The sequence below is a fragment of the Cariama cristata genome, unplaced genomic scaffold, assembly GCF_000690535.1.
Source record: "Cariama cristata isolate BGI_N322 unplaced genomic scaffold, ASM69053v1 scaffold44267, whole genome shotgun sequence".
Lineage (NCBI taxonomy): Eukaryota > Metazoa > Chordata > Aves > Cariamiformes > Cariamidae > Cariama > Cariama cristata.
Window position 1 is genome coordinate 6,542 of NW_009629162.1, and position 17,415 is coordinate 23,956.

Genomic DNA, 17,415 nt, shown 5'->3' on the forward strand with positions numbered 1-17,415 from the left:
GACTTTTGCATACTGCCTAGCAGGCGTCTTCTGTGTTGTGACACTGAACCAAACATTCACTATCTGTTATCTACAAAGGTGTTGTATTAATGGTTTAATTTTGAGAGTATGTGTTAACTTGGGCTGCTCCCACAAACACGCTACAAAGTATTCAGCATCCACTGCCCTAAGTCCTCTCCGGGCAAAACATAACCCTAAGAAGCCCAACCCTCCCAAATATTTTTATATTCCAAAACCAGAACCATCCTAGATTCTGGTATCTGCTCCTGGGACTGTCTGTATGTTTATCCAGCTTTCACCTAAACAGAAATACAGGAATATTCAATGTTATATAAACAAAACATTGAAACATCTGTGTTGGTATTGCTTTGCTGGTATTTGTAAATACTCCATTTGGTGCCATTTCATTAACCAGCAGTTAAAGTTCAGTTAGCGTTAACTAAAATATTAAATTTCAGCAGATGTTGATGCCCAGTAATTCCTTTAAAAGTGTTTCACAGCTGAGGAATTGCCACTTTTCTTAAAACTGTCATCTTCTTGGCCAAATCCTATACTTATTCATGGATCTGCTAGCGTATGAATTATGTTCACTACCGTTACTTTCATCTGTGTAAGTCAAAGTGTATGGTTTTGGTCCAACACCTTGCAAAGCTCCTGTTTTTACAGTATTTACTGTGATAATTTACAATTCTGTCCATTTCTGCACTTTGCAATCTAGCTACTGTGCTATCCATTCTGGTAGTGGTTTAAAGTGTTTTCTCCTCTCTCCCATATGAAAAATTGCAGTATAAACCTTGGCTACTGCTAGCAGCTGCACAGAGTAAGCTGAATATTGTATTGGCCAGACGTCTACTTGCAATATTTGCACAGTTATTCACATTTTAGGTTACTTCTGTGCTGTTTATACGCAATAAAAAAAGTCAATAAACTTTAAACACATTTAATAAGAATACATAGATAGTATACAGGCAGTAGGGCAAAGTCTAGACTAATCTCCATTTTCCACAATTGTTCCAAAAATAGAACAAAATACTAAGTACTGAGAATTTTACACTGACAATTAAGGTCTTGGTGCCACTTCAAAATCCACTTCAAATACTTCTTCTAGGCTGGCTGCATGCTTATACATACACGAAACAGAAAGCTGCCACTACACTCTGCGAATACAAAAATGTGCCTGTATTTTAAACAAACAACAAAATAAAATCTCTACTGGCAGTCTTCACCTCCTTTTCAAAAGCTTTGTGTACAAAATAGTTACATTTCTCACAACTGCAGAAATCAACCATTTCTGACGAACAAGTCTGTCATAGTGGTCAATCTAAACGGGAAATGAACAGTTTTGCTGCTAGCTTTGCCACTCAGTAAACTATCCACTCTTTCATTCGTAATATGGGTGAAAAGAGAGCGACCTTATTTGTAAGGTGTTTTGACATCTACTTACATCTAGGTATTGTGATAGTTACTTATCACTTTCAAGACTGAGTAAACTAATCAAAATTAACACTTTCTAACTCTGTTCATTTGCAATTATCAGACTGAGCATCCATCCATCTGTTAAGATTTAAAGCCTTCAAAAGGAGAAATAAAAGACAACTATATGGTACCAAATTTCAGGGAAAAGTCATATATTGTTAAGCAGGTGTGATCAGATCTATTACAAGCCAGTGATTTTTATTTCAAGGAGTAGACAAATGGGTTGAAAGTATTAAAAACCAAAAAAAAAGACCAATAGAGCAACAAACCAGTATAACATTTTTAAAATCATGTATCTTAAATCAGTAAGTATTCAGTATCAAAACCCCGTATTGTAAAAAAAAAAAAAAAAAAAAAAGAGGATACCACTTAACTGGACTCTTCAGAAGGTTCTGAGCAAATCTTTCACACAAAACTATTAAGGAATCTCGGCATGGATTGAGAGTTAAAAGTAATACACAAGAAGTAAATCATGAGGATGGTCAGTTTTCAACTTGACAAATATTAACAGTAGAGTGCCCTATGGATTTCTACAGTGTTATTTTACATCTTCTTTCATCTGAAAAGAGAGACACACAGTCCACTGGCAGCATCTGTGGATAACAAAAATTATTAAGACTATTTTCAGGGCTAATGAAAATTGTGAGGAATATCAGTGGCAGAACAAAGAAAGATGATGGCTGACGATTAACTCAAAATAATGAACTGCTCATATACTCCAAAGCTTTCTAGAACTGGCAGTCATAGGGAAAAGATTAATGAGGCATTTATTCAGTGCATCCTAGTAAACTAAACCAAAGTATTCCAACCATACATAATGCTACAGGAATACTACACCATGCAATAGCTGAAGCATTTCTCAAGAAATTATAACACAAAGTTACAGAACAATTTAATGTTGAAGGTATAGGGATGTGGTCTTCACTTAAAAAGACTTAATTGTATCCATAAGGAGATAGGGGTAATTTTATGTACCTTTTCAATTTTGCTCTAATTTATCTAATATAACATATATCCAGTGATAGGATATGGAATAAGATGAACTTATATGGCACAGCAGCCTGTAGTATATGTTCCCACAATGGGGCAATATATTACATTTTCGTATCTGATCACTTATTTCGGTCCTGTAGCTCACTAGAGCGACTTTTCTGTATTGCAACTTTTCCTGTCTGTAGGGGTTGTTTGCACTGCAGTATGGCACGTAAACATATGTTTTTAAAACAGTGTTCATTGTATTATACAAAAAAAAATCCAGGAACACTTCATTTATAAAAACCTCCATTTGCATAGCAATCCAAATTATTACTCTAAGTTACCTAGGCTGTATTGTATTCAGCCTAAGTGAATTACTCGGGTAAGGATGAATCTTTTATGAAAACAAAGTCAACGCCATTTAAGTCATCACAAAAAACTAAAATTTTAATCTTGAAGACTTTTCAAACTTACTGCAATATGGTTGTGGGAAAACACATTACTTCTTAGAAAGAAATTAAGTATATCCAAACAAATCTGTATCTTTTCCAACTACAAAGTTTGATTTTCCTTGTTCAGTTCCGCATTGCCAACATGGCATTTATGTCCCAAATAAGATTCCGTAATTGATCCATGATCTGCTTCAGCTGCTGATTCTTCTGTTTCAGTTTCTGTGGGAAGAGTTTATTAGAAGTTTTTTTGTGATCAGTTTGAATAGCGCACTCAGAAATTCAACAAAAGTTACAGTGTTATGAAACGCTATATGGATCTCTTTCACAGTTGTCTGTAAGCAGTATTACTGCAATACTACATCCTCTTTAAAGCACATTCTGAAAATACAAGAAAGCCTCAAAAGTTAAGGACCACGGAACGCTGTTTCTTTTCACAGCAGTCTTTTTATCAAAACACTTGGCCACTTCAAAAACTGGAGGCTTGTGTGGATCAGCCCTCTCTTTTCAAAGTCCAAACAATAGCACTTTAAGTAGGAAGAAAGAATTCAGGGAACAGGTAAATTTATGTGAATATATGTTGTATAACTTGGGTGCACAGAAAAATGAGGGATTAACAGTAGAAGTTTGAACAAAGCACAAGGGACAGGTGAAGCCAGTCAAGCTTTTCCAGCTCTTCTGCCTATGTAGGTCAACTCTGATGTGCTAAGGGGTCCTAAACTGAATTCTTGAAAATTATGTATTTTTTTCTGCGAACTGCAGAAGCATTTGAAGAAACAGAAGAACAGCAAACTCATTTTTATTTGAGTGCATAACCAGAACTTGAAAATTATGTCTTTGAAGAAGAAAGATCAGTCCATACGACATTGCACAATCTCCCTAACCTTTCATGTTTCACAATAATACACATATTTATTGTCCGATTTATTCATTTTCCTGCTCAAATCAAAATTGTCAAGAACTAAGTTACCATGTATTGTTAACAACCTACGTCCTTCATTTCATTACGATTTGACAAGATGTCAGGCTTCTCACATTAGAGATCAAACTACTTATTAGATTTAGAGAAGTCCAGAGTTCCAAGTAAAGAGAAAGCACAGGAAAGACTTCCTACCATCAAAAGAGGACAAGTTACTCAAAATGTTTCAGGTTTGACATAACTTTGTTATTTGCACTACACAAATGGCAATACATTAACAGGGTGACTCAGATTAGCAACACTACCAAAGTAACTGGAACAGTGACAAAAGGAAGCAACAAAAGAAGCAATAGCCTGAAAATCAGTCTCCTGAATTTTGATGCGGACAACATGCTAATATTTTTAAGTTTCCCAGCTGGTCAGCTGGGAAAGAAGACCAGAGATAAAAAAAAAAGGAAGTCTATTCACTTCAGACCTGTAAAAATGGTCTGAAGTAGTATGGTAATTAGGCTTAGATTACATGGGGAACATTGTACTTTGAATAAGGGAAATATTCCTGTACACAGACTTTCGTGGACACACTCCCTGGAAGCAGAGACAACACTCAATTCCAGACTCCTGAGAAGGATGCAAAAACAGATGTAGGAAAGTTCATGCACACTAACTTGGAATTTCTAATAAAGCATTTGACAGACTAAAAAGTATTTGAAAGATAACTATGCGCATTTATCAAACGCCTCTTTCTTTTCCATTTGCTAATTCAAGACTTCACAATATACAGCAGAGACCCAACTCCTAATGGCAAGAGAGAAAACTGAGAAGCATGTAGTTACCACAGCATCCAAATGACAGAATTGTAAGTGTCTCCCTACAAAACCTCATAATGCAAGATCTTAATGCTTGAGAAAGCACAGGAGGGATGAGATAAACAAGCATGTTCATACCTGTGGCATTTTTAAACATATTTCTGTTTGCCATCCTCAACATTCAATCTTAGAGAAATCAATGAATGTTACATCAAAACTACTAGTTTATGCAAGCTGTCACTCACTGATACTGAGGGCATGCCATTTCATGATTTTTCAAAGCCTTCATCGATAAAAATGAAGGCTGAACAGTCAGTGATGGTTATTGAAATCACAGATAGAGAGAACCATTAACCGCTAATATGCAGATCGTGTTCTCTCTCCATCCAGGTCTAATTGTACTGTTAAATACTGTTATGTAACTATGCTCACATGAACTTTACATAAGTTACGCCCAAAAGACTCATTCTGTAGACTGTTTTCATTTCTTGTGCAAGTGTTATGAAACTGTAAATTGCTTGATCTTTACTTGATGCTAGACAAGGGAACCTTCAAATTGGATTTCACTTGTTTTCAAAGCATCCATAAAGACAAGAAGTATACAACTGTTACTTTATTTATCTGAAGATAATTTTAGATCCTTGTCTTCCGTGAAGAGCTACTTTCTTAGCTCTTCTATTCTACTTTTTCTAAAGACAGAAAAGACACCTAAGATGAAGCACCATCTCTGGATTGCTAGGCTTAAAAAAGAATAAAGAGAGGGAAAAATATCCACTTCAGAGAGCATGGTCTCCTAACTGAAATGCATATAGTGATCTTTGTTACCAATCTTTGACAGGCAGTGGTCCACACCACAAAGTACTACATAATTAATATGTTCTGCACCACTGGCAGTACTGGCCTCTGCTTAAGACTTTGCTGAGTTGGTAAGAACATCCCAACTCAGGTCTAACCTTGGAAAGACAGGTGAAATGGCCTTCTTGGGCAAGTTCTGTAAGCAGCTTCTGCAGCAATGACAAATTTTCATTTGAACAGATTGCTTGCAAGTTGTCTCCTACTCTTTCCTCCTTCTACTGAAATGACTTAGTTGAACTCTGGACTGCTTCTCAGGATTAATAGTTATATGAAACAAGAAAAGGAACTTCATCCTATATATATGCTACAGCTTCTGACTTTATCCGTTTTAAGATAGCACAGGAAAATTCTCTCATATGAGGCAGTTTATAAAGAGTTTGAGAGATCTAAATTCACCTTACATCTGACAGGCATGTTTCTGTTTGTCTCTCTGTCAGAAAAGTGATCTGACTGAAAACCAATCCTAAGGGGTCTTCTTTGGTGATATTAACTCTTAATGTGATTATCTATCCATTTTGACTGACACTGCAAGTACTATGGCCAGCATGATGGAGTTGGCAAGGACTGCACATTCCAGTAACCAACAAGACCTTAGTATGCTTAGGTCAGGTAGGACATTTATGAAAACAGCTACAGAAGCACAAAAACAACATAAATGCAACAAAGGGGAAGAACCATAAGACACATCCAGAAAATAGCTGTCTTTCAAGGAATGTGCCATAAAGAATTTGACATGTTTCATACAGATTTGGGTTCAGTAAGACACAGTAATTTCAACTTTGACTGAAATAAATTTTTTACTTAAACTCATTTTTGGTTCACTTCATTTGAAATCAGTGCTGTCTAGACCAATCCACAACTTTCCTTTGCACATTGTTCCCATCTTTCTCCTCATCTTAAGCTCATCTATCTTTCACATTTTAAAACCTAAACATCACTATGAGTCATTATTGTGCACTCAATCCATTTGTTAAAAGTCCCTTCTTCAGGCAAAGATAATAGTGTAAACACTGTGGAAGATTAAGATTATAATCCAGCTGATGCCTGTAAAAACATCAAAAAGTACTTGCCTATGTTGTACAGGTACTACTGCTTAAAAAAAAAAAAAAAAAAAAAGAGGTGTTTCCATCTTGAAAACTTTATGTAAAAGACAATTCTCCTGAATGCTGTGCTAGCAATAGTTTTTACTTCCTCTGTTCAAGACCTGCAACACTACAGGCCAGAAGTACATCTAAGCATAATAAAGTTGTTAATAACAACTCTACTACAGACAGAACTGGCATCATCATCTTTTTCATAAGCATCTTACTCCTTCTGACTGTTAAACTGCTGTAGGAAGTCATTGTTGAAAGTCTTACGAAGGCGACAATGGCCTCTGCTTTTCCATGTAAGTCAAACCCAAGAAATTTCTACACAAACACAATGTTTGTGAAAGGCGAGAAAAAGTAAAGTCTGCCCTGGCAATTTATACTGTTCTTTTTTTAAGTGAGTCCTTCATAGTGAAAGCTCTGAAGTAAGGAGGTGGAAAAACCTCTTTTTTTTTTTTTTTTTTCCCTTCAGTTTTATAGTCAAAAGACTTACAATATTATATGCACACAGCAGGGAAAAAAAATGATAGAAAGAATGCTTCAACACTTTGCTCAAACTCTTAAGGCTGTCAGATGATGTTCTAACTTATGGCTACTCAATTGATACCAAGGCTCACTTTCCATCATAATAAATTCACATATCCATCTATTTATAATATTTTTTCAAATGGATAAAAATTATTCATCACTAATACACTAACCTCTGTGCAATTAAACATTAACACACTCATTTGTTCAATAACTGCAGTTTTTCCTGATGTCATTCACAGGCACAACTGTTCTACCCTTACTGGAAATGAGAGACTGGGTTTTTCTGCCTCCCTCCTCACCTGATAGCTGAAAGGAAAACTGCTCCTTCTGCACACATAACTCTTTATTCCTGGAACAAGCAAAGGCACCAGTGACAGCCTGTACTCCACTGCATACTCGATACATTTCACATACTGAACCAGACAGCAATTGCATGTATCCACTGCTCTGCTGTTCAAAGAGGAATAAGCGTGTTCATTAAAATAGATGGATGTTTGCTTCATACCAATTTTTTATCATCCAATGATGAAGTCTGAGGTTTTATTTACTGACTGTGCTCTAAACTGGGTAGCTTGTAACGGAACTATCCATTCCCCAAGCTGCTTCTCCAACACGGTCCTCACTGTTAAATCTCCATTCTTAACATGAAAAATTACACAGATGTATGATCCTCAGTTACTGATGGCAAACTAAGTCACAAGAATGCTATGGATAAAACTGGACTGCCTACCAACTTTGTTCAGTGACATCTAAGATTCAAGTCCATCACTGAACTTCATATTTTAACAGCTTCTCACATATTCGGAGGATAGCTATCACCAACCATAAGGGGAAGAATGAACAACTACCACAAACATTTTGTGGCAAAGACAATGATAAAAATCCAGTTCTCAAGAGCAGCCTTTAGTTACTCACTCACTACTTGCATTGAATCCTTCCTTCTCATTCCCAAACTCCCTGCTTATTCAATATCCTCATGCAAGTTACACAATACATAAACCAGGATTCTTATAATCTTACTTTATCACAATACTGATTCAGTCTAAATAGCATCTTGTCTGCAACAAAAGCAGAATAGCTCAAGGACTCCTCCAGAAAAGAAAGGTGCCAGGGGGTGTAGAAGAACCAAACGTGATAGTGTAATAAAGGTTGTATAATACACATTCATAGGAGGACCAAAGGAGACAATTGGGATTGTACAGACAGCTTTAAGCTCGGTGTTTCCTAGCTTTTCTCAACTTTGTAACCATGATATTGTTTTGATTAAAAGAAGCTACATGAAAAACTTTGCATGCAATGTTTTATATGAAACTGAAAAGGAAATATTTCATTATATGGAATAAAATACATCTGAGTGCTGAGAGCGCTGGCTGATTACATTACAAGACCGCTCTACATAATTATCTATCGGAGCTAGAGGCTCCTGATGAAAAAGGAAACATCTCAACTCATCTTCAAGAAAGGAAAGGAGGGGGATTCATAAAACTACGGAAACTACAGGCTGGTCAGCCTAACCCCTGACCCCAGAAAGACTATGTAGCAGATCCTTCTGAAAGCCATGTCCAGACACATGAATGACAAGATGACTCAGAATGGTCATCTTGGATTTACCAAAGACGTGTTCTGCCTAACCAACATGATAGCCTTCTATCAAGAAATGACCAGCTGTGTGGCCAAGGGAAGAGCAAAAGATTTTCTTTACTTTCATATTAGTCAGGCTTTTGACACAGTCTCTCATAGTATCCTTATAGCCAAACTGGAGAGATGTGGTTTGGATAGGTGGATTACAGGGTTGATGGAAAACTGGTTAGACTGTTGGATTCCAAATGTTGTGATGATCAGTATTAAGACCAAGTGGCAGCTGGTCACTCTTGATGTTTCTCAGGACTGATATTAAGGTCAATATTCTTAATATGACTCATCCACACTTAATGACCTAATCACCATAGCAAAGTATCAAATTTATGGACAATACCAAATTGGGGGAAGTGGTGAACATACTCAGTGGTACGATATCCAACCTCAACATGTGGGAAAGGCAGGCCAACACCTATCTCAGGAACTTCAATTAAAGCAACATCCTACATCTGAAAACAGAATAACCTTATACCATAGCACAGGCAGACGGCTGACTGAACAGAAAGCAGATTTGAAGAAAAGGACCTTAGGTCCTTTTTGAAACTTTCTGACAAGTTGAACATGAGTCAACAGTGGACCTTTTTGCCACAACGAAGACTAACTGCACGCTGTGCTACATTAGCAAGAGTGCACCTATCAGGTCAAGTGAAATTGTTACTCTCCTCTATTTGGCTCTGGAGAAGGATTGTCCAATTTGGGGCTCGAGACAAAACACTAACATACTGGAGAACGTTCAGTGGAAGGCCACCAAGATGGTTAAAGCTGTATTTGTTCAGTCTCAAGCAGAGATGGCTAAGGCAGGATTGTGATGCTGTCTTCAGCTACTTAATGAAGATCATAGAAAAGACAAAGCTGTACTCTTCTTGAATGTACACACCAAAAGGATGAGGGGCAGTGAACACAAGTTACAGCAAAGAAAATTCCAATTTAACATTAGGAAAATTTTCACAGTGAAAGTCAACACTTAAGAAGGGCCCAGAAAGGGTAGAATTTCCACCCTTACAGATACTCAAAATGCTAATGGATCTGAGCCTGAGCAACTGGATCTAACTCTGATAGTTGGCCCTGCTTTGACCTGCGGGTTGAATCAGAGAATCTCCAGACCTCCCACTGAGCCTAAATTCCTCTATGATTCTACTGGCACAGAGCCAGTTTGGGTACCCAAAATAGGATGGAACTGTCCCCACTGCAGATTAATCTGCTGAGAAGGTGTCCAAATAAACAATTATTCTCCTCTGTTAAAATGTTCCTTGGTGCACATTCATATTTTGGGTGAAAAAGGACTCTACAACTACAAAATAAATTAAAAATACATGCAAATAGCATGAAAGACAGTTTAAAAGGAAAGCAGATTTTAAGCATAGTCAAAAGTAGTTTTCAGGTAAAGTTCTCCAAAGAGAAAGACTGACTGCAAATTGCTGACATTTTAAGGACTACTTCCCTAAACAATGTCAGCTGCAGCACACAATGGTTTTGTTACCAAAAAAGCCTAGAGCTAAACTCATAACAGCTTAACTTAAAAGCCTGTCATGTAGATTGTCTTTTCGTCTCTTAGCAAGACCACTGTTAACCAGTTAGCAAAGATTAATTAAGAATATAAACCATGATTGTTTTCTAAAGGGTCACCTGGAATGTCCTAATGCTATTTCATATAATTTCATTTTCACCCAATGTATTGAGGCTACTAATTACGCGATGGTTTTCCTAAATGCTTCATTTGAAACCAGACATACAGTGTCTGGAAAACCAAAGCTGTACTTGCTTCATTTCTAAAAACAAGCAGTAAAGAAAAATGCTGATAAGGCAGCAACACAGAATAAAGTTTTCTCAGTTTGTGATTTGATATTTTCTGTTTTAAGTCCTGACAAATGTACTACAAGACCATGGACCCAAGGTGAGCTTGACATCTTGAAAATATTACAGATGATGCTCTACTCAGAAGGTAAAAAACCTGTAGACAGAACATTAAAGACCCCAAAAATACAAAGACAAGTGAGGAAATTTTGGTAACAGCTTCCAATTGTTGCAAATAGTAATTATGTTCAGTGAAAACTGGATCAGGACCTGTATTAGTAGACCAATGCAAGTACTAAACTGATTCTAGAACAGTAAACTATTTATTCCAGAAGAGTCAACCACCTCAACAATTTACAACCCCAGAAAGCAAATACAGTTAAAAGGAGTAAGCAACATTTTTGGGAACTGCAGGAGAGAATTGTTTAGTACAAAAGGTAGAGGTAGTCAGTGCTCAATAAATGATTTGGTTGTTTTATAATAACGGTGCACTATTCTCAGGGCTGGCAAAAATCCCTTTTGTTTTTAAGCTTAATAGGTTTTATTTAAATCTACAGTTGCTAAATATTACTGAATTGCTAGGACACAAATTCATTACCTTGTAAACTGATCTATATTTTAAATTAATGGACAAGTACTTGTTAGCCAAGGTGAGCGTATTACACTTTCTGACCTAAAAGATAAGTCTAATATAGCAGAATAAATAAGTAAGACCAAAAGATGCCACTATACAGTAAACCGACATCAAAAGCTACTGCAGTATTTAGGAACTCTGCTACATCAACAGGCTCTCCTGTCCCATGGACAATATAGGAAGCATGTGACATTCCTGTCCTTCTCCACTGAGGATGCTCTCTTCCCAGACAACTGCAGCAGCAAAGCAGAGCTGCTATGTTTCAAGTCAGCGGTTCCTGGAAGGAGGGCCATTTTTGTGTGAGAATGTATGATCCACAAGGTTTATATGATCTACTAGTTTTGGTTGTGCTCCACACTGCATGGCAGTTAGTGTCTTTCATATACATCCAGTGCCACTAAAGAGGTTAGACTGCCTGAAGAAGCAAGAAGAGCAAAATTAAGAGACCCATGAAAGGTCTAAGAATTTAAGTGTCTCCATAGTGTCAAAGTATTGGGTTATTGCAATAACGGGTTTTTTTTGGTACCAGTAACATGCAAGACTGAAAAAATACTGCCTACCGCAGCAAAAAGGACTAGGTGAGAGCAGGACCATCAGCTGAAGGAAGAAAAGATAGTGGGTCAAGAATATAAAAAGCTGCTTCTTCTTCTGTCATGTTGGTTTCCCTGTCACAGGATTTTCATCAACATTTTGTACTACTGAAATCTTGCTAAAATATATTAAGCAAAACTGAGTAGGAGGTGGACATTACATACTACAGAGGACTGAAAAGCTGTCACGAGTGCCAGCTAAGAACCAGAGAGTGCTATTTCAGTCCAGCAGCCAGTGTCAGAAATTAGACCAATTAACCTGATTCTAGTGACTTTACTTCGCAAAAATAAGAATTTCTTTATTTCTAGTCATAAAACCCAAAGCATTTCCTATTCTGTAATGTATTAAAATTTGAACTTTGAAAGTGGTAGTGGATGCACTTATACAGGTGGAGGAAGACAAAAGAAAAAAACAGTGCACTTTCAAAAACAAGAAGTTTAAATTTGCTTTGCAGCAGTTACTAAATATTTGTCCACAAGAATACTAGAGGAACTTTAACTATCTTGTGAAGATTCACTGTGGAAAATCTGGAAATTAGGTCTAGGCATTTAAGTGTAAATATAGGATTTTAGGCTAGATTTAAGTGAAAGTTTTAATACATTCTTAATTACCAATTTCCTACCAATAGTCCTGTAATACCACCAACCTTTTTAAGGTTCAGAACTCATCATAAACATTTATGAAATTCTTTTCACAAGATCACACCAAGGAGGTTTAAAAACATATTAGCATACAAGTACAACAACAAGGGCAGAAACACGTGATAGAACCATTAAAAATACAGCAAAGATGGACAGTTAAGCTTATTAACACTTAAAGATAGCAAACAAATGTGCATATATTCACAGTACAACATTACACACAATATAATATATACAACCCTGCTACATCAGCACTGAATAGAAAGAAAACAGGAAAGCTGACAACTGCTTTTCTCTAAATTCATGTAGTCCTCATTTTCTCCTATACAATATGCACGCATTTTTCTAAATAAATGCGTTATGAAAAATTCAGTACATCTCTGATTGTTGAAGACAAATTAAAATATCGGAAATATTTTAAAACCTGAAAATCCATCAATTATTCTCTCCATAAAGAAATATTTTACTCATGTATTTCTTTTGTTCAATTATTTTTGTAGATTATGCCTCCTTTTTACTAAGCATTTACAGATATTACAGTTACAGAAATATTTAATTAATCCTATCTTTGTATTTTACATACTGAAGAAACAATGTTCAAAATTCTGGTCTGGTAAAACTACGTATTTTTAATCTGAATATTATATTAGCATTTACTACAGCACATTTATATTTAGATTTGAATCCATCTTTAGGAATTGTATTCAACTGCATACTGCCACTCAAACTGAAAAATTAACAGCATCTTTATCATACATAGCACATTTTTTCTAAATATGTCAAGATTCAATAAATGCTACACTTAACCAAAATAATGGTCTTCCTCAAACTGTCAAAATACAGAAGGTAGCCCTGAAAATCCTTTACCAACTCACATCATTGCAATAATATTTACACATCTGACGTTCAATACCCATTTTTTAACACCTAAGGTAAGTTTTGAAGAGAAGTAAGTGCAACAGGCACCTTACCTCAATCTGTACTGCCGCTATCTAGTGGGTTAAGCATAAACATAATACACTGTATTCAGAAGAATACAGATGTTGGTTTAAAAAGAGGCATAAGTTGAAATTGTCAGGAAGCCTAAACTCTACAGCTAGTCGTACAGCTAAAAAAACCTGTTTATTAAAAGGTAATTCTGAAATAGTTACAGGCAAGAAGTATTTATTACCAAGTTTGATGACAGTCATCACCCATACTGCATTTGTACAGCAATCTAGAAATTTAAGCTTTGTAATGACAAAGTGCCATTTTCAGTTTTATGCAAATTAATTTCAACTTTGTTACCTTATTTACTTCCATGATTTCCCTTCTCTCTTCACTAGCAAAACGAAGCTGACTTGCTGCACCACGATCATCATGCTTGGAGCCATCTTCTTCAACATATGGAATAAGTTGCTGTGAAGACAAGAAATATTAACCTCAAGAAAAAAAAGGAAAATAATAAAATAAGAAAATTTTAAAAAAAGAAAATTAAAAAAAGAAGGGAAAAAAGAAACCAAAACCTGGAGATACACAAGGTACTACTTACTTTGATTTAACCCACTGAAAATTTAATCTCCTATACAAAAATTTTTGTAGGCCATTCTTGTTAAACTTATCAAAATGGACAAAAACTACCACACTAAACTCTGCCATGAAAACGTAGTAAAGGTTAACAACTTACTACATTAGCATACCATAAAGAAGAAGTAGAGCGGCTCCTAAATACTCTTGGAAAAAACTCCTCCTCTCTGTAACGGAAAAATAAAGTACCACTCAAAGCAGAACATTTCCTTTGAAAACCTCCTATCTTTCAGAAAAGCTAGTAGAAAAAACCAAAATAAATCAAAGAACTACACCTAACACACAAATGAAACAGGAATGTAATCAATTAGAGAACTTTGTAGCCAGATCTGCATTACAATTATCTCATGCCTTCGTATGTTGCTTAACAGAAAGTTGATAAGAATACCTATTATACTGGTAGTAGACATTAACAAAAAATATAAAAACATTTACATCAATAATAATAGACTAAGGAATATTAGTAGGTACTGACTTCTCTTGACTGTTTAAAAAAAAGATTTGTTGATATTCTTTAAAGATATGGTTAGAATGTCAGTCATTAAATAATATGAATGAGACTATTACTGAAAAGTTGAAATAAGAATTTAAGAAAACTGATACAAGAGGAATGGTGTGCCACTCTCATTCACCCTAACTAATAAAACACGAGGAGGCAGGCATTCTATTAACTTCAGAGCAGCAAAGACTACATAGATAAAATAAAAAAGAATTCCAACTACTGATATAAAACTCTGCTGTGCCTAAGATATCAGTGACACCTTGTATTTAAAAGGCTTAAAGGGACAACTCATTTTCTCTATGGAGATTCTTTTTCATCCTGGTAACAGGAAAAAACTATGAAAAGCAAAAAAAAAAAAAAAAAAGAACAACCCTATCTCATCCCACCCACATGTGAAAACAAGACACATCAAAAGCTTTTAAAGGGAACACAAGTGTTCAGTTACTGCACACAAGTCAACAAACCATGAAAAAAGGTTTATCCTCAGAATCCAGAAGTCAGTAATTAAAGAACTTCAGAGTTCTAGTTAATATATAGAGCTATAGTCACTCAAATCGTAACAGAAAACAGGTTTTAAGAGTACTACTAGGAATTAGAAACAACTTAACTTCTGAGGCAAACTTTATTAGGAAAAACCTTGGCCAATCCTCCTTCCTGGAAGTCTTATGCTGTTAACTGTTCCATCACCGCTGCACATTCAGATTTGGTTCGTACTAGGTCAGCAGATTAAAAGCAGCTGAGTGGGGGAACTATGGAGGTACAGACTGATGGCCAGAGCAAGGGAATAATCCTTATTACTCAGGGAGTCATGCTGGCCGGTGAGAACTTAAAGCAGATTTTTTCCCACTATAACAACTTCTTTTTAAAAAAAAAAAAAAAAAAAACAAACCAAAACTTTCCCTGACACTTTTTTTTTAACCTAGGAGAAATAAACAGGTGAATGTACCAAGAAGCCAGAGGAAAAAGGCTAAAATTTTAAATTAAGTTTGATTTCAAAATTCGATCCCTCCCAACTGGTAAGAATTGATGATGCTAATGTGAGTTTCACAGTCTTTCAACTAATAACTTCTCCAAATGATACCAGAATTCAGTCCACTGAACAATTCCAGTCTGACTTAAAACTTGCTTGTTAAACTTGTTTGTTATGAGTCTCTTGCACCTCACCAGAATGGATGACATGCTAAGCAGAGAGTGGTTATACTGATCTATAATTTATATATGAATAAAGATACTTACTTCCATGGGAACAGGATCGAGCCCAGCACAGTTTTCATTGCATTTGTCATAGACTAATCTCAGTTTTCTGAACAGTATTGATAGCTGACGGAGATGTTCCTGTAGCTTTCCCAGTCTGTCTTGATATGTTCCGGTATGATAAGTAACACCATTCGGTAACTTAAAAGAACCAAAATCCCAAACCTTTAAAAACATCACTTTAGAGTGTCTGTCAGACTAAACAAATAAACTAAAATAAATCAGAGGGGGTTTTGTTCGTTTTAAAATAAGACAATCACACTATCCCCACAGAAATCACTGAAATTTCTATTTTCTTTATCAGAATTCTGTATTTTATCTTCTCATCTGATGTGCCAAATCACTGCTGTCAAACAGCTTCACGTATTGTACACTTTGGTCATTGTCAATCCCTCTGTAACTTTTTTCAGTGAATGTCTTCAAAATGCTTGACACTGTTGTTATCTAAGTGTTACAATTTGAGACTTTGTATCTCAACCCCAGGTCACAATTCTGAGACACAATCAAAGTAAATTCACAGTTAGCAAACTCTAAGTACACATACCTATACCTAAGATAATTACAGAAGGAAATTGCCAGAGTCATGAAAATACAGAGGGAATGGGAGTAATTATTTATCTTCTGCTCTTAAGAGACAACAAAAGTTTGTATGTTTTCTCAGTAAGTAGCCACAAATAATGATTATGTCCACTTTAATAACAAAAAGAAACGTCAAAAAGTTCTAGGTGGAAGATATTACAGAAAAAGATCAATGAAAATGCCTCTAAAATTACTCCCCAGATGTTAGCAAAAACAGAGAAACATAATGGGCAAATAAACAGACTTTGCTATTCATAAAGGAAAAGATATTAAGTGTATTTAGAGTATATTCATTGTGGGGGAGACAACAATTCAGCATTTCTCAACGTTCTCCATCTTCACTTAATATACAAGAGTAAGCAAATATATTAAGAGCAATATATTCACTTCTCCAATCAATCCACTTTTTCAAAGCAGTTTGATCAAGTTATGTATTTAAATGTCCTAAGCTACCTCCTGTGCCTACATATACTGGCAGCTGGTGGTAAAAACATGGGAAGTTGAAGACAATAAAAAGAAAAAGTAATTTCTCACCTGCATGTTCCTCAGTAACTGGAAGATTTCCATGGTTCGAAATACAATGTCCTGCACAGTCTCTTGGCCAATTCGACAGAGAGACGCTGTATTGACCTCCCTAGCTGCCTGAGCCTGTGTCCCTGAGAAAGCACCAGGCGGCATGCCTGCCCCAGCGAGAGGGGGAGTTGACATCACTTGACATTAACCAGTCTCACTGACTCCAGCTGCACAAAGAAGTTAAGACAGAATGATTAAGTAGTTGTTTGAGTCTATCATAAAAAACTTCTGTATGGTGGCTACACCATTCCTTTTCCCCATCTGTGGTCCTATCCAAGATAAAACAGTTCAGCTGATAAAAGGCAGCTCAGTGCTGTATCCTTTGGCTTGGACACTGCTCCCTTAACCACTGCAGCTTTACTGGGCAGTGGAACTGGGGGTGGTCCTCACACACCTCCCCTCAGAGCGGTCACCAGGAGGGCCCCTGCCCCGATCTCTCTCAAGAGGACAAGAAAGGGTCTTTTGCCCAGCTCCAACACGTACAATCGCATCCCTACTCTCGGGCTGTGGGACGGGCACCTGCCCATCTACTCCTCCCCCGGCT

The 17,415-nt window shown here is 36.3% G+C and overlaps 1 protein-coding gene across 2 annotated transcripts; it reads right to left on the reverse strand.

Annotated features, from left to right (window-relative positions):
- Positions 1–2,885: 2,885 nt before the first annotated feature.
- MED30 (mediator complex subunit 30) lies at positions 2,886–17,038 on the reverse strand. Of its 2 annotated transcripts, XM_009705056.1 has the most exons (4): positions 16,833–17,038; positions 15,702–15,860; positions 13,685–13,795; positions 2,886–3,122 (listed from the first exon to the last, which is right to left on the reverse strand). In XM_009705056.1, the coding sequence occupies exons 1-4, from the start codon at positions 17,004–17,006 to the stop codon at positions 3,027–3,029; spliced, it is 540 nt and encodes a 179-aa protein (XP_009703358.1). In that variant the 5' UTR covers positions 17,007–17,038; the 3' UTR covers positions 2,886–3,026. The 2 variants fall into 2 exon arrangements, with proteins under 2 accessions (XP_009703358.1, XP_009703359.1); XM_009705057.1 differs by lacking the exon at positions 13,685–13,795 and having other exon boundaries at positions 3,027–3,122; positions 16,833–17,006.
- Positions 17,039–17,415: the final 377 nt, after the last annotated feature.

Coding starts and splice junctions, on each gene's coding strand:
- MED30 (XM_009705056.1), bottom strand. CDS start 17,006: ATGTCAACTCCCCCTCTCGCTGGGGCAGGCATGCCGCCTGGTGCTTTC. Junction 13,796..15,701: donor TCGATCCTGTTCCCATGGAA/GTAAGTATCTTT, acceptor TTGTCTTCACAG/CAACTTATTCCATATGTTGA. Junction 3,123..13,684: donor AAATCATGGAAGTAAATAAG/GTAACAAAGTTG, acceptor CTCTTCCCACAG/AAACTGAAACAGAAGAATCA.